The sequence below is a fragment of the Pieris rapae genome, chromosome 10 (genome assembly GCF_905147795.1).
Source record: "Pieris rapae chromosome 10, ilPieRapa1.1, whole genome shotgun sequence".
Lineage (NCBI taxonomy): Eukaryota > Metazoa > Arthropoda > Insecta > Lepidoptera > Pieridae > Pieris > Pieris rapae.
This window is the reverse complement of record NC_059518.1, coordinates 805,116-829,402: the sequence shown is the minus strand read 5'-3', so window position 1 is coordinate 829,402 and position 24,287 is coordinate 805,116. Positions and strand designations below refer to the sequence as shown.

At 32.0% G+C, this 24,287-nt stretch overlaps 1 protein-coding gene across 3 annotated transcripts in view; it reads right to left on the bottom strand.

Annotated features, from left to right (window-relative positions):
- Positions 1–843: 843 nt before the first annotated feature.
- The window catches only part of LOC110997880 (bifunctional heparan sulfate N-deacetylase/N-sulfotransferase), a 127,526-nt gene continuing 104,082 nt past the window's right edge, over positions 844–24,287 (bottom strand). For all 3 annotated transcript variants that reach the window (XM_022266240.2, XM_022266256.2, XM_022266249.2), the window contains exons 11-15: positions 19,758–19,978; positions 10,164–10,319; positions 7,955–8,071; positions 6,242–6,421; positions 844–3,544 (exon numbers count right to left, since the gene is read on the bottom strand). In XM_022266240.2, coding sequence (XP_022121932.2) covers positions 3,328–3,544; positions 6,242–6,421; positions 7,955–8,071; positions 10,164–10,319; positions 19,758–19,978 — 891 coding nt within the window. In that variant the 3' untranslated portion in view covers positions 844–3,327. The remainder of the gene's footprint in view (positions 3,545–6,241; positions 6,422–7,954; positions 8,072–10,163; positions 10,320–19,757; positions 19,979–24,287) is intronic.

The window sequence follows — 24,287 nt, the reverse complement described above, 5'->3', positions numbered from 1 at the left end:
TTTGATAAAACGGTGATCAGGCATACAAGACGGATCACACGCGGCCGTATTTAGGGAGGACAACCCGTGGTCTCCACAAAACAGGGATATTAGGATATGTTTTAAATTTCGAGTTGTAAACCACTTATATTTTTATATATTATTACTAGCTGCCCCCGTGAACTGCGTTTCTCCTTAATGCCTAGCCTACTTTATAGTTCATATCATCATGGAACATTTTCCTATGCTAACCCAGAGGGTTTTCTGTAAATTTTCTGTATACCAACCTCGGAGTTCAAATTATAAGTTCCAAATTGTAGAGGATAGATGAAAATTAATGTTTGCATGTATTTTTATGTGTACAAAATTTTTATTTTTTATGATTTATCAAAAAAAATTGTCGAAATAATAAAAATAAAATTTTTGGTGTGGACCGCTTATCACTTAGGAGCTAGAAAGATATTAGGCGATTGTCAGACTTACTAAATATTCATAAAAAAATCAGATGAATAGATGGAGCCGTTTCGGAGGAGTATGGGAGCGAACATTGTGACACGCAAATTATATATAGATGTTTGTTAAATACTAAAATAATCTTCTTGATCTCACAGTAATCAATCATTAATAAAAACGCGACTGAAAAAAAGTTCTTTTTTTATTTGGAAAATTCGGAGCCAATGGGGTTCCACTCCTTTGTTGCCCTCAAATCAATTCAGTTCAAGCCTAAATAACTAAACAACTAAATCTGGCCCTGGGATCACCAATAAAACGGATAAATATATCTTATGCCTAGAAGTTCAAAAGGCTTTCTACTATAAACATATCATTTGTATGTAGAGCCAAAAAGGTAGATAAAAAGTCATGAAGTTTTTATATCGTTTATTAAAATAAGTGATGTAATTTCATATAGAACACATTTAATGAACATTTGCTTTTATACAAATTAAAAATATAATCAGATCGACATCAACACTCTGTCAATGTGGAGCGAATTTCAATGTATTAAACAAATTACAAAATTCATTCACTCGCACCACATATTAACAACAAATATTCGAATTTACAAAGAAAATTACTATCTATTTAAAACATTTTCATATATATATAATCGATTTTAAACACGTACAAAAATAAGAACTATCGGATACAAACGCAGTTAGTTAAATTTATCCCACCTTTGAATCCGAAGAAACAGTTAAAAAATTACAGATAAAGATAAATATTAGGCATCTCAAATGTACTAACAATCATCTCGTATAAGAACTCAGGCGCATCTAACCAATATTAACCAAATGTATAAAAATTATATTTCTCTAAAACTAATACATTATGTACACGCGCCGTAAGTTCCAAGCTGGTCCTACACTAAAAGAAATATTAATTTCATTTACAAATCGTAAATCTAAATCTATAAGCTTCTGGCGAAAGTAATGTTATGTACACCGAAATTTAATTCCATTCTCTATCTATAAAGTAAATATTAACACAACTATATATATAATTCGGGCATATTAAAATATTGTTCGTCCATCATTTAGGCTGGTTCCTGATTTGTGGGTACGTAAATATTATGGAATCAGCACCAGTAAGAAAAAAAAATAAAAATGCCAATTCCATCTATCGTAAATCATTTAAAAATATTTTTTAAATACATAGTAAATTTTAATATTCTTTTCTTAAGTGTTTTTGTTTTCATTGCCTTTGATTAGATCGTTGAATCAGATGTAGGCCATAAGGATTACATCTTGGACAAGCCTTAGCTTCAGAAATGAGTCTTAGCTATTATGACTCCTGTATATGAAAATCCATCACTTACGTTCACATTTGAGACGCTCGTAGCCAAACTTACGTCTACGCGAAGTTTGTAAAAACAAAACACCACCTTTACAATGTTAAAAACATTTAAACTTACAATTACATATTACCTCATTACAGTTCTGAACTCAAATTGATTTGGCAGTTCCAGATGATATTAATATGTTTATATAAGTTATTCTAATGAATATTTAATTACATTTTAATCTCTCTTTCGCTTCATAAGTAATAAAGAGGTTAGCAAAGTTTCACAGAGACAATAATGTAATCTTTGACTTAAATTGATCTTACAATAACAACTCATAAATTTAGCCAGAGGCCTTCGAATGTGTATTCTATATAATTAATCCATTTAAGCCCGATTCAATTTACCAACAAATCAGGTAACTAACAAAATAACATACCACGATTTTCTTTATGTACATAGTTACATTATATAGACATAAAATTGATTGAATAACTTAATATTGTCACAACGACGTCACTGCTCGTATTCTAAAACGCGATTTAATCCTGAGGTCGTAAGTTCGATCCCCGGCTGTGCACCAATGGACTTTCTTTATATATATAAAGAAAATCGTCGTGAGGAAATCGGCTTGCGTTTGACCCAAAAAGTCCACAGGAGACACTTGTATTAGACAAATGATCAAGAAACAGATTAAAAAATCTGAGATCAAGACCTAAAAAGGTTGCAGCCCGACTATTAAACAGAGATTTAGAATACAGTTAAGAAAATTTGTTCAAGACTATGGCACAGATACAGAAAACAACTAGAAATGTACAATTAAAATCAGGTACAAACGGAATGAGTAGCCCAAATAAAACAGGCACTTGACTGGATCTGATGATGTAATTTAAAAAATCTCTAAAAATAACACTATATTGTTAATTTTAATGACAAGAAAATGTGTTTGCGCAAACATATAATACATAGATTAAAAGCAACACATTTTTACGTGCAAGTATCAACAGTATTCGATACAGTTGCAAGCACAGTTCATAAATTCCAATTGGAACAAGCTGAATATGTGATGTCAAGTACCTTTCAAAACTTCAAACAAAACTTCAAAATACACAACTAAGATTTTCGAAAAAGGTAGCACCCAGCGCGCATTGGCAAGTAAAACCATCATAACGAAATTTATTTATACAAGATTCACAATTTACGTATGTACTTAGAGTCGTTCATTAAGTTAATGGTTAGTTAAGCCATTTGAAGAAGTTTTAGAAGTATTTCACTGGCATAAATAGATCTTAACTCATAGACACGCGTCAGAGTAGGGCCGTTGTATTAATGTTGCCATTTATTAATGAACGAGTCTGAGTATGGTTGAAGGTCCGTATCGTACTTAAAGTTAAAGCCCTGTTAGAACCCTTTCTCTTGAAAAAACCCTGAGAATCGGAACTTAGAGCTATTTAACAAATGTTTGCTTCACGGACATTTTCCCGAAGCAAATAATGTTACGTCACAAGACAGACTTTGATCAGTCGTATTATTTCCTTTCGTTCCAACCCTTTAGGTTTTATACTATGCTATCCATTGGATAATTCATCCTTCAGCCACTGAGGGACCGGCCGGCCTAATCTCACAAGAAGCTTCGACAAAGCTGTGTTGTGAGGAGTGTAATATCGTTTCAAGAATTTCGCTGATCTGTCTTCCATCGGCGGGTATACGCGACCTTTGGACTTACCTAGACATTTTGTCTTATCGTTGACAGCTTGACAGAAGAAACCTTTCTTTGCGTCATACCTGAAATTGAAACTTTCATTAACCACAGAGTACATATAAGTGAATTATTAAAACCATTTTTCTTAGAAAATAGGTTAGTTAGTCTTTGACCCCAATTTTTAAATTAACGATAACTCATGTTGATGTTTTTAATGGCAAAATAAGCATGGTTTATTTTGACGCTGGTTTGGAATTAATAAATGCGTCAAAAATTCAGCTCAGGTCATTTCATTGCCTGTAAATATATATAACATACATGTAAAAATAAAAAATAAAATAAATATGATTAAGATAAAAGTATATGAAGACTTCAAAAAGTATATTGAATTGTAAAGAAATGTATTGACCTTTGGCTTCAGCGAGCGACTCTCATTCCAAAGGTCCGATCCCCGAATGTACATCAATGTACTTTCTTTCTATGCACGCAGTTACATTAGCTCGAACGATGAAAACATCTTTAGGAAACTGACTTGCTTTAGACCCAAAAAACGATAGCGTGTGTCAAGCACAGGAGGCTGATCACCTTCTTGCTTATTAGATTGACAAATGATTATAAAACAGATACAAAAATCTGAACGTGATTTTATTTTTGACAATTGTATTGGTAATAAAAAGTACGAAAAATTGAGCAGCATCCCATCGTTTTCCCTGGGATAAATTAGGAAATAAACAAAAGAACAAATATATATCTGATTAAACATCCTTAACACGAATTTATCACAGAATTCTTGACTAGGAAACCTAATAAAAAACTTCTAATAGGTACAGTAGGGAATTGCTACTTAAACAATAATTCAAACGGACAACTTAAGCATTCCGATTAAATTTCGCATTTGAATTATTCCCGGAACGACGTTTAATTTGTAAAATAATTTTCGTAATATTTTGGTAAAGCCAGCGTGATGGTAAATCCATACTAAAACTTCGGCGTACAAATGAGAAATTCTATTTGTAACAAAACCATGGAACGACACGCCACAAATTTAATTTAAATTCCTCAATAGATTATTAAATTCAGTAATTTGTATCATATTAGTAAATTTGTTGATAATAATTGGAATATTTCAAACGTGAATATACGCAATTGAAATTAATCAGTGGCGACATCTTTCGAATAACTCAAAACTGTATTTAGTTTTAAGAATTATATATTTTGTTAATTTCTAAATATTATTAGAAAATTTGTTGTTCCTATTTATATTTTAAAATTATATAATAGACAGAGACAGAAAATCGACGTCGTGTATCGGGGACAGACAGACTGATCTTGCCTAAAAAAAAATATATCGCGACACGTAAATTATTAGGTTTAAAAAGTTGTTGATTATTAATAATAAATATAAAATGGAGCAAAAAATTACTAATAATATTTAGGATACAAGAATCTTACGCCAAGATTAAATATATTAAGTTTTAATAAAAAATTAGTTCGTAATTAATTTCTTATAAAATAATTTGACTTAAAATTCATTATTTTTAGTATTTATTAATTGAGACGTTACTACAAAATATGATAATTATTACTACACGAGTATAAACAATCATTGTTACAGAATCAAATGATTTGTAAGAAATTATTACAATATTTCCTTAATAACGATTCAATACGGCTATCAAATCTTTCAAATGTGTATAAAGACACCCTATTAAGTACATATAAATGGGTGTATGAACAGAAATTGAATAACAAATAGCGTCTCAAATGAAATAACATAAGCGCCTTACGGACGTGTATGGGCTTAGGCGATGTAAGCTCCCAACGTATGGCTGGATAACGAACACTGTATTTCGTGAAAAAATAGCATTATGTTCGACTTAATGGCTTCAATTCCCTATATTTATCATGACAGAATACATTACGATTAAATATATAAGTGATATTTTAATAATACAGACATTCACATGGGCCTTTTAAAAATGCTGGTACGTATCTTTCCTTGGAGGACTGATCAGGAAATAAGAATACATTTCGAGATAAAAACCATTTAGAGAAGTGTAAGTACACTGAAATTGTTTTCGTTAATTGAGCTGAGCTATTTTAATTTGTGATATGTTTTTGAAGATAGGAATTTAGTTTAGCATCTTTCCCCTACTCCCATGTTTAAAACTCAAGAAGTTTGCCGGTATCTGTACTTATAATTAACAGGTATCTGTTCTTACATTACAGCACAATTAAAGTAAGAAGCGATGGAGCAAAAAATCTAAATGGTTGTAATAAATATAATGATCAATTTACCTAGAATCCATCAATGTTGATATGACTTGCCATTTCTCGTATCACGCAACGAAGCAAATGTATAGATATTTTGCGATCTATCAAAGCATTTATCGCAAAGTATGGCTTGTTATTAAAATTCATGATAGGGGTTCTTAAATATACATACGTCGCGACGGAGTATAAGTACAAAAAATAATTATATAATATTTTTTTGTCGACAAATTAAAATATTTTGACTGATCTACTGTTTCGCTATCGCTATTTGGCGGTATATTTAATTTCCGGCAACGCACTTGCCAGCCTCTTGGCAATGTGAATGTCTATGGGCGATATCTCTTAACATCAGATGAGCCTCCTGCATTTGCCCCCTCATCATATATATAATGTATGCTATACCTAGTATACATATGAAGGCTTCGTACGCCCAAAAATTGCAGGAGTAACGATGGGGTTACTAAAAGTGGAAGTCCATGTAAAAAAACATTAATATAAACACTTACTTAAGCAACTTGTGATAGTCAATATGAGGAATTTTCAGGAATTTCTGCAAAGTGTTCATAATGATAGCTGGTTCAGAGCGAAGCAGCGATCCATCAATTATATGGAACTGATGTGAGTTGTACTCCGACAACCATCGTTCCAAGTAGTGGCTGTATTTTCCCGGATTGAGGCAACGATTCCTGGAAATACAATATATAGTTAGCTGCTAGATGGTCATATAGGTTACAACAAGAGATGTAGGAGGTTTTCCTAAGAAAGGCACGAACAATACGCAAACCACTTAATAAAGCATTAGACCTTTCTTTAAATACGTTTTTTAAATCTTTAATTTTGATGAAAACCTGAATAAAGTTTAAATTATAGTTTAAAAATCGATGCAATGACACAGCGACAATAAAAAGAGACCCAAAAATTCATAAGATTTTGCGTAGGCGAAAATGATTAGGTACAGTGTATAAACTTTAAATAAGTTTTCATTATAAAAATGTTCGATATTTTGTACGACGTTTGATTGATGTGTACGTTATGGCCTACACTCAAACTAATTCACCCAGCTCTGCATTTTAAGGAAGAGTTGTGGTATGGGTGGTATTACATAACGTAGCAATAAATAAGATAAATTAAGAGATCACGGAGAGACCGTATAAGCGGAATTGACAATCGATATTCAATAACAAAATATTAAATACCGTTGCTTCTTCAAATGATCACTAGAAACAAAAATGTGTCTGCTCCATGAATTACGCGACTGCAAACAAAACAACAGCAAGAATACGAAATTCAATTGTTTCCTTGTTATAACAAGAGGAATCCTATAACGATTCAGAATTTTTGGGATAACAAGATTTCGTTGACTTTTTCACTTGTTTTGCGAAATTAAGGACAAGTTGAGTCTTTAGGCTGATAAAATCAATATGACAATTTCAAATATTTAGTATGAATATCCACGCATAGTAGGGAAAATGATAAATGGAAAACATGCATGCCACATCGCTTGCCCCGGGAAATAATGTCGTAATGCACTACGTATTACGAATGTTTTAATATTTTCTCATTTTCGACTTCCTTGGATGATAACTATTTTTTTAGAATTTATGCAAAACATTTTAGTCTAAAAAACACGAGGATTTCTTTATTCTACGGAAATGATTATTTACACAATGTTTGTAATCGTTTCTAACTCGCTTACCTAATTTTATTTTCCTTAATAGATGGCAACAACCATATAGTTTCAGTTTAGATTATAATTTTACTAAATATTCATGAAAGTTAATGCGACAGTTTAAAAACAAATAAAAAGCAGTGATAATACATCTGAGTCACCGAGGCTAATATATTTTTTTTATTATGAGTTATTTATTAACTATCTACAGTAAATACATAACAACAATTTATATATCGTTTCATGTATACATTTGTATATGTATCGTACTTAATATCCAAGTAATAATTATACGTCCCTTCTTTTATTTTTCCTGAAATAATAAATTTTGCTTTTACGACTTAGTTCCCCAGGGGATGTGACATATTATACATAATTGTGTATATAATTTCACATTGGTGATATATGATCAAACAAATTACTATAAAGTTGTGATTTCACACAAAGGTGTTTCGGATAGATTATAGAAACATACTAATAAGTTCTTCTAGTTTAGTTCTTAGACTCAATCCATTAAGACTATTTCAAATCGTATATTAAAAACTCTTACCTTAGGTCTCGTAACTGTTTCGGCGCCGAGTCATTCGCTGAGATGATGGCGTGGAAGGTGTAATTGTTCGCCACTGGATCGCCGTGCGACCGAATGTGTTGGTACCACGAGTAGGCCCTGGATATTTTATTATGTATATATTTTTTGTATTCCTACTGCCAGGGATTTACACAATAAGCACAAAACATAGCTATTTAATAAATAAATATAATAAAAAATATAGGTTTATAAGATTAACTTTTTTGTTACTAAACTGAAAAAGATTTGGTGTGGTGGTCAAAATTTCTAAAATTTAGATTTTTTTAACTTTCAATAGCGGTCCCGTTTTTCTACTAGACTACTCATATTTGCTCGTAAAAACCGATAGTCGTAACAGCCGATGACGTTGTTATTAAGTGCCTAATACTCGTACAATATAATTCAGCCGGGACCTTTGACTATGGTCTATATAACCGATGTATTGTACTAAGCCATGTCGTCGTAAACAGTTTTGACTATGCAGGTCTCTTAATATAAAAAAATGAGATAGAGCGATACAAAATTGCATAGAATTCGGGATTGACATTAACTGAAAATGCCGGTACAATTCGTGTTAATTATTAAACTATTTTGCGGACACTCCTGCTAAGTTTAAGAAATATATTAATGTATAAAAACGCATGAACAAGAGACTCATTAAATACAAGAATAATGAAAAAAATTAAGGTCAAATAACAACACATTGAACACAGAAACACAATGTTTAATATTGAGCTTGTTTTAAAACTATTTTCATTTTTGTTTTACGCTCGGTTGGAAATTACAAACGGACTCGATTGAAATATTTACATGAAGGCTTTGTGCGTTTGTTCTCGATAATTACTTTTCCATTGAAATAAGTAGACTGTGGAGTGATTGTGCGGCCTTCTTCGATATAACAGAACATTAATGAAACTACGAAACTCAGATTCTTTTACAATTAAAACATAGATTTTTAGGTATTATGAAGTAAATGCCTCCTTCAAATCCCGCCTTCCTGTCTGAATTGTGTCACTCTCTGCCATGTACCACCAGCTGTTACTTTATTTTCTCATTAACTTATTGTATTCTTCTTTTACATTTATTGCACCGACGTTAAATATTATTTTTTAAATATTGTAAAATATTTCTATAATACCCATTGTATTAACGATATTCGTTGTTTTAACGACATTCTAAATAAGTTCAACTCCAAAATAGAGTAGCCCGCAAAATCACATAATAATGGAATAGTAAATAGTAGTAGTAGAAAATGCATTATGCAGGAATACAACAAGTTAAAAGGAAATAATAATAATAGAAATTAATTAACATAGGAAAGTTGCTAAAACGACAGTTGCAGTTAAAATGCAGTTTTATTGTATTTCCTTAAAAAACTTGATAACATGGAACAATAATAAAATTGTTTTATTTTAAGTAAGGGACAAATAGAATGTGTCTGTAAATCAATCCTGAACACATCAAGGGGGCTGAAACTTATGTTTTATGTAAGTAACTATAAAGTATAATTATTTTACTGACGCACGCGATCCAAATACCATCGTAATTTATTTTATATTTTGTACAATAGCACTTCGCTTATTATATGCCATACAATCTGTGGATATTCTCGCTTTAAGAGCGGCGCAATTAGGTTGTATAGCGGTAATCAAGGTAGGAATGTTCGAGAAAAAGCTGACAGATGGCCGTAAGACATATTACTCGGAGACATTACAACTGTGCTGCCCGTGTAAGCTTTAATTGCCCGTTTAGGGTTGAAACGACGTAATAAACGGGTTAGAAAGTAGATCTTCAGAAGATTTTTGCATTTATTGAGATTATACTTAATGGTAATTATTGTCTGTATCCCGAATCGTGTTATAACAAATAATTTAATAGAATTATTGCCGAGTAAAATTGTTTTTCATTTATTTTCCAATTCTATTTATTAAATATCCAAGTCCTAGAGAAGTTAAAGTTTATTATTAAAAAAATAATAAAACCGTGTATCATAAATAACAGGTTTAATGATTTAATAACATAAAAAAAATACAGCGCCAACAGAAAAAAAAACAAATGCTTTCAAATTTTAATTTGAATATAGAATAAAAAGTCTTTGAAAATTTTGATTGGCACCACTATCTATATCTAGTGTATCTATACTAGGAATAAATACAATATATGAACAATAATGTATTTGAATTAAGCTTACCTTTTAGAAGGCGAGATTAGTATAGCAATAATCTTCGCGTTCGGCAGCAGGGCGTGGGCACGTCGCGGTACAAGATCACCGTCGAAATACGTCGCCGACTTTTCAAAAGTTATTTGGGATGCGTTGCTCTGGTTCGGCGGAAAGAAGTTTAGATACCTGATGAAAGAAAAAATATTAAAACAAAACAATAGCATTGTTGAAATAACATATAAAAGAAATGAAAATAGTATGGTTATAAGGTAAATTTGTCGTACCACGGCATCACCTTAAAACAGCTCCAAATTTTTATTCCATCGTTCTTTACGACTTGTATGTAATACCCCAAGTGATACTTGGAAGCATGGCTTTGGACCGGTAAAGGACCTATCCGGTCACCAAACTCAAAAAGTACATTATTTATTTCCATTTTTTATCATCGTTTCTTAGAGCAAGTGGAAAAAATATATGATGTATCTTATGTATCCATTTTAAAAGATGGATACACGATTAAAATAAAATTTACCGATTATATTATTTAATAAAAAAGGCCGGCAACACACGCGCGAGCCCTCTGGTATTGAGAGTGTTCATAGCACTTAAACAGGTGAGCCTCCTGCCGTTTGCGTCCTTCTTCTTGTTAAGCGGAAATATGGAATTAAAGTATAAAAAAATGATAGTGTTTAAATTAATTAGACTGAAAACTCTGTTATTTTTTGTATTAATCTTGAATTGACAAATATTTGAAATCCACATTAAAATTAAAAACTGTTTTAGTTTTCCAACATTTCCATGTTTAATATTAAAACCCAATTCGGAAAAATATTCACATCATATATGAACATTTGTAATGTAGACTACCGTGCAGAGTCGACGCAAAGTCGGCACTTAAAATAATGAACATTTCCTTATTACGATAGATGATATTTAACCAACGACACGATATTGACCATGCAAGAAATCCTCTATTAACAACGCATCTTGCAACTTGCAGCTACGATAAAATTTACCACTCGCGAGCCCTCTGGGATTGAGAGTGTCAATGGGCGATGATATCACTTAACATCAGGTGAGCCTCCTGCTAGTTTGCACCCTGTTCTATTAAAAAAAAACTTGATTCGTAATATGCGTAGTTAAAGCGGTCAAGAGCTTTTATACAAGATAACTAATTGTTTTACTACCAGACTTAATACTCGGTAGAACCTTGAGCTTTCCGCTATCGTGCTACGCTGGATCGATAGCTATAATTTAAACTTGATGAACAAATTGCGTTGACCTGTTTTGTTTTATGTAGGTTGTAGCTGTGATAGTGTTAATGATACTGAAGGATTATGGGTTTTTTATCAAAGAAACGATAGTAATTAGCACAAATATAACTTTTATTTGGTAAGAAGATGAATGACAGCAAGAACACTTAGTTACAACCAATCTTCATATAAAGTGTTGCCACCTAGTTAAATTTTCAAAAACTATTTTACTTAAATTGCTCAACACTCCCACTAAAATTTAAACTAGGTACAAATATAAAAAAAAATAAACTCCTACTGAAATTAGAGTTGTGAAAAGAAAAACAAAATGTGATCTCTTAAATAGATAAAAGCTTGAGTTGGTAACGCTTTAGTTAACATATCTGCTAATTGACTGTTACTAGGAATATAATTTAGTTTAATTACACCCAACTCAACCTTTTCCCTTATAAAATTAAATTTCACATCTATGTGTTTGGTTTTCTTATGATAAACAGGATTGCTAATTAACTTAATTGCACTCTGATTATCAACATACAATGGAACAGATGTAATATTTTCACCTAAATCTAATAATAATTGCTGTAACCATAATATCTCTTTTGCAGCTTCACAAGCAGCTACAAATTCTGCTTCAGTTGTGGAGAGAGCAGTAGTCTTCTGTTTCTGGCTACACCATGTTATAGGTCCCCCATTCATATTAAAAATATAACCTGTAGTAGACTTACGCGTGTCTACATCACCTGCAAAATCTGAATCCGAATAGCCAGTGAGATCACTACTTTCTCCATAACATATACATAAATCTTTAGTATTTATTAGGTATCTAATAACACGTTTAATGGCATTTACATGTTGTTGACTTGGATCGTTTACATATCTACTCAAAACATTTACAGCAAAAGAAATGTCAGGCCTTGAAACAGAGCTCAAAAATAACAAGGACCCTATAGCTTCTCTGTATGGAAAATTAATAATATTTTCATCCATTTTCTTTGAAATAACAACATTTACATCTGCAGGGGTACTGGCAGGATTTGAATCACTCATACAAAACTTCTCTATTAATTTTTCAATGTAATCTCTTTGATAAATACAGATACAATTATTTACTCTCTCTATTTCCATTCCCACAAAATATTTCAATTTTAATTCTTTTATTTTAAATGTTTGTTTCAAATATTCTATAACTCTTTTAATCATTGAGGAACTGGAAGAGACTACAAGTGCATCATCAACATAAATTATTATGAATACTTTCACCCCATTGAAAATACCTACATAAACACAACTGTCAGCCTGAGATTGCACAAAACCATATTTTATTAAAAACTCAGTGAATCTTCTATTCCAACAACGAGACGCCTGTTTAAGTCCATACAGTGATTTATTAAGTTTTAGGATACAATCATTTTTAAATGAAATTCCTTCTGGTACTTCTATAAAAATATTCTCTTCCAAATACCCGTTCAAAAAAGCAGTCTTTACATCAAACTGTTGAATTTCTAAATTATATTTAGCTGCAATAGAAAGGATAATTCTTATAGAGTCATATCTCGTTGTTGGAGAGAATATTTCTTGATAGTCAATATCTTTTATTTGATTAAATCCGCGTGCACATAAACGAGCTTTAAACCGTTTTACCTGATCATTTTCATCCTTTTTTATAGCAAAAACCCACTTTGTAGTAAGCGTACGTTGACCAGACCTCTCTACTGGAGTCCAAGTATTATTCTCTTCATGTGCAAGCAATTCTTCATCAATAGCTTTCAACCAGTCGTTTCTTTGTGGACTTTTCATTGCTTCAGCATACGTTTGTGGCAGTGACAGTTCAATTAGGTTTGCTTCAAAACGTCTATTAATCCTTGGTCTCAAATTTATGTTGCTTTGAATTAAATCATCATCTAATTCTTGAGAAGGTTCATATGTAGGGTCATTACTATTACAACTCAACATGGTATCTTCATTCTCTGATGATGAAGTTTCCACAAGAGTATCCTCTACATTTGTTTCTTGCATTTGATTTTGTTGTCCTAATGTCTTCACTTCATTGTCAATGTATATTTGTGTAATATTCTTCCTTATCTCTGGAACAATATGTTCTTCAAAAATTACATTTCTTGATATTTTAACCTTTTTGGTTTCTGGATTGAACATCCTGTAATTGTTATTATCATACCCAATTAGTATCATTTTCTCACTCTTTTTGTCAAGTTTAGTTCTTAGCTGATTAGGAATATGGATATATCCAATACTTCCAAACACCTTCACATGGCCTATATGAGGTTTGATGCCGTTCCATAATTCAAATGGTGTTTTCTTAGGAGTTTGGCTGGAGGAAGTCCGGTTTAATAAATATACTGCACAATTCACAGCCTCAGCCCATAATTCCAGTGACACATCCCTTGCGTACAACATTGAACGTGCACTCTCCACAATGGTACGGTTCTCTCTTTCAGCACGCCCATTTTGTTCTGGTGTATATGGCGCAGTACACTCATGAATTATACCTTCTTTGCTGAGATAGTCATTGAAGGTTTTATTCACATACTCTCTTCCATTATCAGTATGCAATATTCTGACACTATGCATGTACTTATTTTTGATCATAGCATTGTATTTAATGAATATGTCCATCACATCACTTTTATGTTTGACAAAATATACATGCCTGTAACTTGTAGCAGCATCCTTAAATAATATAAAGTATCTCATACCTTGGATAGATGTATGACTCATAGGTCCACAGACATCACTATATACAAGGTCACCTGGCTGTAGTTCTCCTCGTATAGATTTGTGAAATGGAAATCTGCACTGCTTTCCATATGCACATGCTTCACAAACAAAATCAGTTTTATCACTGTTATTCAGTTTCAAGCCTTCTACCACATTATCAGCACTCATACTCTTGATTTGTTTTAGGTTAACATGTCCCAGTCTTTCATGCCACATTTTAATGTTATTTTGATCACTTTGAACTAAGTTACATGTATCTGAGACCACAGCTTTAATTTTCAATTCGTATAAATTATTTTCTGTTATTGTTGCACACATTACCAAGTCATTTCCTTTGTAAATGAATGCACCAGAGTCTTTCTTGATAATGATATATGATTTACGCATTATCACACCTTCTGAGAACAGATTTCGTCGCAAATTTGGTACATATAATACATCATGTAGTTCACTGTTCTCCCACTGTCCATTGACACATCTCTTTATTAACACCTTGCCAATGCCAGCCACTTCCACTGATTGTTTGTTTCCTAATGTCAATGATTTCTGGTTACATTCCAATAGTTCTACAAAGAACTCCTTTCTATAGGTCATATGTGCAGAGGCACCACTGTCTAAAATCCACACATTGTCTTCAGCTTCATGGAATTTGGTTTCTACATTAAACGCTAACAAGTCTGCACCTTCCTGTTGAAGTTTTCTATACTTGGATTTCTTTGGAGCACGACATTCTCGAGAAAAATGTCCTCGTTTCCCACAATTATAACATTCAAATCTGTGTTTACTGTTTTTATTTTGATTTGAATTACTAGCATTTCTATTCAGCTCACTTTGTTTTGGGCTATTTTTCCATCCTTTCTTAGCCACAAGAAGAGCGGTTTCTTGTTCTTCTTCACACTGTAAACTAGCTTCTTCATCTAACAAACGAGCAGTGAGATTGACAAGAGTCTGTTGCTCTGGATCCAAAGACATCCACGCTTGACGGAGTGATCTATACTTATGAGGCAGTGTTCCAAGTATTTTTGTTATCACAGCCATTTCATTAATACTTTCGCCACTTTCTTTTAACTGCTTGGCCAATGATTCCACTTTAGAAATGTGTTGAGCTACACTGTCATTTGTAGACATTTTATACTGATAAAACTTTTCATGGATCAACATTTTACATAATTCACTCTTCTGTTCGTATATTGATTCAAGTTTTGTCATTATTTCCTTAGCAGTTTCACAATTTTCTATTAAAGTTATTTGTTTGAAGTCCATCGAAGATGTTATAATAAACATGGCCATGCCATCATTCTTTGTCCATTCAACATTATTTCCAGCCGGTTTAGGCACTGAAATATCAATCCCTTTTGCTTTTAGGGCACACTTTATCTGGAATTTCCATTGCCTAAAGTTATTTCCATCAAATTTTTCTAAGTTTATTGACCGCATTGAATCCATTTTGAGGTTATTTTGTCAATTTCTTCACAATACGATTGTAACTTTTTCTTTGCTATTTTTCTTAAAACTTTCAATTGCAGAATCTACTGGGCCCATAACCTGAAGGATTATGGGTTTTTTATCAAAGAAACGATAGTAATTAGCACAAATATAACTTTTATTTGGTAAGAAGATGAATGACAGCAAGAACACTTAGTTACAACCAATCTTCATATAAAGTGTTGCCACCTAGTTAAATTTTCAAAAACTATTTTACTTAAATTGCTCAACAGATACCAATCTTTGTTTGTTTGAAGTCTTTCTTAGCTAAACAGTCAGTCGAAATAATAATTTATAATTTTATATCCGGAAAGATGGAGCAATTACTAAGGTTGATCCCCGGCTGTGTACTAATAGAGTTTCTTTCTATGTGCGCATTTAACATTCGTTCGAACGGTGATGGAAAACATCGTGAGATAACCGGCTTGCCAGACCCCGAGTCGACGGCGCGTGACAGTCACAGGAGGCTGATCACCTACTTGCCTATTAGATTGACTAATGATCATGAAAAAGATCATTAGTCAATCTAATAGATAGATGATGATGATGAGGTAATTGTTACAACGTTACATGCTATTATAGTTTTAAATTTTGAAATTTATTTCAAAAATATTATGAGTATTCATTGCCAATTAAACTATAAATATATCTGGTGAATGTGAAGTCAAAATATTTGGCGATCACGTTTGTATAATGTGTAATATATAATAAATACGTAATAACACATATTTCCATCTCATTAGTTTTAGGTGTTTGTGTTCTATTTTAATTCTTATGATAAACGTCATATACACACAATTATAAATTATGTTAAGCAGCCTATCGAAGGCCACAAGTGCCTAGGAGATGCAAATTTAGCAACCGAAACTAAAATATTAAAAATTAGAATATATAACATACTTTTGCAAGCTTAAAAGCTCATTACTTAAACTTTATTTTACTAAGCATAACTACTTTATAGTTAGTCCTTCTTGAGACACCTTGACATGGGTGCGACGTCTTTTTTACAAGGATATATAACATTTTTTAAACTTTGTTAGGTTACCTCTGAATCGTCATAATTTTTTTTTTAAATTTAAGAGTACTTCTTGACTGCTTGGGTCTAATGCAAGCTGATTTCCTCACAATCTGTTCCTTCACCGAGCGAATGTTTAGGGCGCTCATAGAAAGTCCATAGTATTAATAGAAAGACCATAGAAATTTGTACTATACAAGTGTGTACACTGCGAAAGTTAAAATCGAATATTTATCGTTATGTTAGCAATGTATGTAAACTAGACAAAAACAAATAACAGAAGTGTAAATACAACCGAATCGCGAGAGCAACGATTTACAAATACCTCTTTTAGTATGGACCATTATATTGCTGGCCGAGATACTTTCAACGTAACTTTAATTAAAATAAATTACATTCAGGCTGAAACTTTAATAAACGATTTTTTGCTCGTTTATTCGATACAATGTTGTCACAACGGTTCAATATAGCGATACTTGTATGTAATTTGATCGTAACTAGGTGGTCACGTGCTGGGCCCTGGGTTAGACCCTGAATTATAACGTTTTTATAACATTTACTGACGAAAATGTTCAATGTAGACAGATATATTTGTGTATTAACGAAATTATACAGAAATCTTTGCTAAACGAATAATCATTCGTGATTATATGGGAATTTATTTATGAAAACTTTCCAACGCTCTGTACACTGATACATTAGTACAAAAATAAAAAAAAAAACAATATATAATGAGACAAGCACATATAGGTAGGCAACATACAAGAATTTTTTTTGAGTTATACTTTTTTTGGCGCGTTATGGCAAAATGACGGGAGTATTCGTATTTCGTCATCGTCACAAAAAACCGACACCCTGCAGTTAGATATAGTAAACAATTTAGTACGTATTAAATAGGTACCTTTTTTTCTATTGACCGTGTCGTTTTTTCTATAAACGTACAATATTTTTTTTGAAAAGATTTATATCTTGTTACGTCAAAGAAGTATAATTTCTTAAATGTATACATAAGTACACAGAATAGAAATTAATAAATAAAAACTAAAAAATATCGATTTCAAGGTGTGAGAACTATGGATATCCAGACCTATCTGGTTCATCAGAATTGTATGTATTTAATGTGTGTTAAAATTGTATAATATTATTTCATCCCTACACGATACATATATAAAATGGCAATATGAATCGGCAAAAAAAAGAAAACGTATACTTTTGTAATTATGGTGCATTCAAGTTTATAGCCAGTTCTTCTCTTCCGTTCTACGCCCTTGATTTAAGAACAGGCAGTAAATGTAGAATTAAGTGTTTAATGTATGTTTTTTGACGTTCATAAGTGTACATTGTGTTACATATATGAATGATTTTTGACTTTGAATACTCTGGTAAATAGGTAATACGGGACCAAAAGTTATCAAGAAAACAGAGTTCGTAGCGCTAAGTTATCTAGTGATGTTCACGTCCAATGTATGTACTTATAACCATTTCTCAACGTTATAATAAAGATAAATAGGTGTACGTGAAGTTCTCGGCTACACTGAATGGAAAATAAAATCGCTTCGTCCTCTTGTGTTTATTCCAAAAATATATAGCGTTTAACTATAAAAGGACTGCCTTGCAAAGGCTGACAATATTTTTAGTAATCTTTTCTTGAAAATTGTAAATAGTTGGCATTTAAGTCTTTTTTTATAAATAGATTACTTATATTACTGTCTTAAACTTCAGATTTATAAGCTGAAGTTATATATTCGTAGGTTAACTTCTAAAAATGATGCATTTCTTTAACATTAACATTAGAACGCCTTATCAGTTATAATAATAGATATACAATTATAAAACATAGTTATTAGAAAAAAGTATATTATAAAAAAAATGACAAAAATACAGGTTTAGTAAAATTCTCCTTTTCTTTTCTATAAATGACAAAAAAACTAAATTAAAAGCATTCTAACAAAAGATGCTGGGTTTTCATATATTTCTTTGAGCATCTTCTAGTCAAATTAATGATTACGGTAAGAGACGCTCAGACATTTCACGATCTTCAAAAAAAATTCTATGATCATAATTAAGTTTGTGAAATAAGGCCTGTAAAATAAGTAAAACAAATATTCAATTTAACTAGGCAGACAAATTATATCGGCCATTTTAACGAAACGGTAAGATTTTATTGAATTTACATAAATCGTATAATTTATTCCCAGCCAAGTTATTAATAAAACATTTCTCGAATTTGATCGGCGATTGATCAGAATTTATTAAATCCCTATATTTTGAGGTGAATTTGTTATATTGTATTGTACATAATATATATACATTTATATAATTATCGACATAGGGTAAAGACAATAGATACTTCCTTAACTTAATAAAAAAAGTCTTGGCAATAAAATAAAGTGGCGGAGTTTTTTGCCAGTTCTTATCATCCGTTCTACGCCCTTGATTTAAGAAATGGCAGTAAATGTAAAATTAGAAGCATTTAATATGGATTTCTTTATTGGATTCTATATGAATAAATGAAATTAATTAGTTTAGTGCTGAACAATCTATTCTAATCAAAACTGTATTTTGTTAAATACTACACCAAAAATAATATTATATTTTAGATTAAACTTTTCTACAGTACCTACTCTAAAAATAAACTCATTTACTGAGTACTCTAATGTATTTAAGTTGATTAAAATCTAAAACAATTTCTCTAAAAGCATTGGAATGAACTTTTGTTTAGTAAATAAAGACGTTATTGAATGAAAATAAACGCTACCTATTTAGGTCTGGGCCTCAGATTTCTGGGTTTGTTTCAAGATAATTTGTCAATCTAATAGGCAAGTCACCTACTTGCCATCAGCTTCTTGTGCCTGATACACGCCGTCGACTTTTTGGGTGCAAGGAAAGCCGGTTTCCTGACGATGTTTTTTCTTCACCGTTTGAGCGAATGTTAAATGCGCACATACAAATAAAGTCAATTGGTGAACAGCCGGAAATCGAATCTATGATGATGAATCGCCCACTGAAGCCACTAGGCCAACACTGCACTTGCTACTGAATAAAAACCTCCAGTTATTAGCGCTTTCCTTACTGATTTATTATACTAAGGAAAATTAAAAACCCGAGAAAATATTTGTGCTTAAAACTTACCAATCTAGTCCCTTCATATAGTTGTTGTTATTGAAGAACTGGAGTTCTTCATATGTAGTTGGGCTGGGTTGATTCGGTACCAGGACTGGATGCATCGCCAGGAACGTGTAGAGCGCAGTGCTTCCTGTCTTCTGAGGCCCGATGACCAGGATTTTGGGTAACGTATCGCACCACTTCGACTTGGACCAGATGCGTCTGTGGCGGACGTCGTCGCAGGGGTTCTATGAATTGTTGAGTTAAATTAAGAAAATCTGTTGTTTATTGTGAACCCCAAAAAGTTATTTGTTATCATAAGTAATTTAGCCTTCTCTGCTCAAATTTAAAACAATATCTTATTCAAAAATTGATTTGCGGGGAATCGAATCTGGGAAATCACAAGCCCATAGAAGCGGCTTATAAATATACTTTGGAAATATAGTGTAATATTGTTATTACATATTTAGTCATGAATGATCAAAACACAAATGCCTGAAACCACGAAAAAAAAACAAAACACGATCGCAACAAAACATTCGTCACAAAACAAAACAAATAACATAAATCAAACACGACCGTAAAATATATTAAATAATTTATTTCCGGGCCGTTAATATAGTCCACAATTCTCTGCATAGAATAAAAATGCTGATATTACAACGTTTGCTTTTCAATAAGTTCGCACAGCCGTGGTTTGGAGGTTCTCACATACAATATTTACTGTAGAGACCTCAAGAGAATACTCGCCGAATAAAAATTTTGCGCTTATAAAGAGGCAATATCTTAAGAAGTCGTACTTAAAATGGTACCACTATAATCGTTGTATCGCTTTCGATGGCAATGCAATCAAATTCTACCAAAAAAAGATTTTTCTATGTGAGCCTACTTTCAGCCCACCTAAAACGTTAATTTGATTACTTGAATTAAGTAAAGGATCTCTCAAAATGATTCCGTAAGACTATTACAATACCTCCGTAACATGGAATAAATAGTCTTAAAAAGAATCAACATTTTCAAACAGTACAGAGAAATTGTAACGACGAAACTATTGTGTATAGAGCAATCCATTTTCAATACACTCCATTAATCCCATTGCAAATAACTATTTTCTCTTAACTTAATACATTTACCGGATATCGAAGAACATTTTTAGGCGAACGTCTATTTGTAAAGTACCTACTTAAATTAAAAACTACATATTATTAAAAATAAACACAAGAACAGAGTGTCTCCTCATTAATAGAGAATATAAGACTGTTTCTTCTATTATATATGGTTATTAGTCAATTAGGTTAGACTTAAATTACTTATTAGTCTTAAGTTAGTCTAGATCGAAATGTTCCACGATGTCTCAGTAAAGACATGTCTAATCTTAAAACTCGGTAAGTCTGTTACGGGGTTATCACGTCAAGCGATGTTTAACAGTAACCATTGGCCCTACAATCTTTTTAGATCTAGGCCTCAGATGTCTGTATCTGTTCAATGATCATTTGTCTATCTAATAGGCAAGTAGGTGATCGGCTAGTGCCTGCCGCACGCCGTTGCACGATGTTTTCCTTCGTCGTTCAAGCAAATTTTAAATGAGTACATAAACTTAAAGAGCTGGTGGAAAGGCAGGTATCGAACCTACGACCGACGAATGGGAGTCGCACGGTGAATCCATTAGACCAACAGTGCTGTTGAAGAATACTTAATAATAATAATAAAGTTTTTATTGATTTAGTGACATTATTTATACAAACAATTCCATTAAATACTTTTTGCTTTTATAAAGTACTTCGAGATCTAGTACGCAATAAAGTCGTTCTATAAAAATACTTATTACTTTATGAAAGTCCCCAGTGAATACAAAATTATATTCAGATCGGGGCGGGCAGAAAGCTTCATTTTATTTTTCCTTGCTTTAAGAAAAAACTACTTTCTAGTAATCACAAAAGGTAATCTTATTATGTTTCGTAATATTATTGGATATAAATGTCAGTGAGTTTAAATACCCACTTTGCCAGGACCTATTCAAATGATATCCAATATGTATTTTGTTTTGGTATTTTTTTATTGGAATGTATGGTGGGGTTTTCATTAAATGAAATCATTTATTTCCTATAAACAAATCAATTTTGAAAATCCAAATTACAATTTAAAAATATTTAAAAGATTCTTGTTGCCCCTGCCAAGACGTAGTTTCATATGTAGAATGGGCAAGAAACTCCATAATAGTTTTTTCAATATTTTGTATACACTGATTTGATAATTATATGTCAAGAACATGTAGCCAGAAAAAACTACTATAATAAAATAAAATAGGCACTAACAAAAATCAAGAGCCTTGAAGAAAAAAAAGTTCAAAATTGCTTAAATGTTAATATTTTTCAAGTTATTAACAAAAAACGAAATATCAATTTTTATTTATTTTGTTAATTACAATTGTAATTTATAACCTGCACCAAAATCCTTCAAAAACTTTTTCTTCTCATCTTTATCTCTATTTTTCACGTTTTTGAACTTGTTGACTAGACTATAAGCAGTCTATTACCAACTTTTAAAATTACATCTAAAGTTTAAGCAACATTGTTATTTTATGATGCCGACTAAATCATTTAATATATGGCTTATAAATTAAATAAGATTGAAAAACTATTTTTAGAGTAATTCACCATAGAAATTTGCTCAAAACTACGAATGCCTTACGAATGAGTTATAAAAACTTGAATACATTGTTTCATTGCATAGCGAAATAAATTTATTAAGTTCAAGTTAGTAAAAATAATTAAGCCGCAGTGCGGGCATGGAATATATAATATACTTATACATAAGATAGACTATGGATATTAAGAGGTATAAGGTTAATGTTGAAGAGCAATTATGTATATTGGCGAGAATAGAATTTGCTTAATTGATTTCAAATTAACTTGAAAAGTTATCTTGTTATTATCTATTATCGCCAATCCACACGCCTTTGTCTGGGTATAAACAAAGAGTTAGTAAAACAAACAATCAACAATCACTCTAGGGACATGATTTGTCTCGATGATAAAAAGATACAATTTACCTGTAAATTTATCCAAATTTCTGTCAAATATACAAACGACCGCCGCCCAAAGCCGCGACCACATCGATTGAGATGAGAGATATAGGAGTATTATTTTACTAAAACGCATTGGTCGATTGACGGAAACCAATCGTTTATTTTACGGCCTACGGTTCTGTCATAGTACAGAAGATTATTTCAGTAACTCACTCGTAAGGCATTGAGAGTGTTCATGGGCATATCATTCATGTCCCTGCTATATAAAAAACCTTTTTAGTGTAGACAGTGTAATTAATAAATATTTCACTAGAAATAAAGTGTTTTATTTATTCTATAATTACGTGTTGTTAACTTTGATTGCTGCTTTATTACTATATTAGCTATACTAACTTTAACTTTCATATTTCTAGTATTCAAATTCCCGTTTAGTCATGCAACGAAACTTTTGTTTCGTAAATGGAATGTGTCATTGAAAGTATATCCCGAGTTGTAGCGTACAATGCGTCTTGTGTTTGAAAACTTTTGAAGAACGTACCAGGCACAGTCCGATCGAATGTACAACAATGGCACGAGAGTGCACAATGCTGTACTGATTCCTAAAAAAATTTAATGCTATAGATACCTTGCGTAATCTTGCAGATTACAGCAGCAAGATTACAGATTACATTACTAGGAGCAGTGTTGGCCTCATAGCTTCAGCGTGCGAATCTCATTAGTGAGGTCGTAGGTTCAATCCCCGGCCGTGTAGCGATAGACTTTTTCTATTTGCTCATTTAACATTTGCTCTAACGGTGATTTTACAATTTAATGTGACTCGAAAACCGGATTGCCTTATAAGGCAACTAAAAAATTTTTTTGTGTAGGTATATATAAAAAAAACGGCAGAAACAGGAGGCTGATCACCTACTTGACAACAGAATGAAAACAGATACATAAATAAGTCCACACCCGAAAAGGTTGTGGTGCCACTGATTTATTTTTAATTTTTAAATATGTTTATTACTTGGTTGTCACTACATAACATGGTAATAAAGGTTTAAATATATGTTCATTCATTGCCTTATATATATAGTTTTAATTTCAAACAATGCCTCTAGTAATGTAATCAGTAATTGATATGATGACATATCACGTGACGATGCACTATTATGTGAAGTTATAGATAACAAAACATCTGTGTGCCCTCCTCCTGTTCTTCAATCTGGTCTATCCACCTTCTAACTTGTCTTCCTGTCATATACCCCGCCTATTTCCACTTCAGTTTATTTATTTTTACTGAAACATCTGCTACATTATATGTTATCGATACATTTGATTTACATTAATAAACCCAGCTACAAACACTAAAACCGGTTTCGAAAGAAAACTACAAACACAACATTGACTGATTTAAAGTCTTAATAAATTCCAGAACAGAAAACCTAGATTTTTCGCGAACAAAGAATGCGAAGACAGGAGACCTAGGTAATATGAAAATTACTGGAGTGTAAAGATCTAGATCTGGAATGTACCTGGCTCAAAGCTCT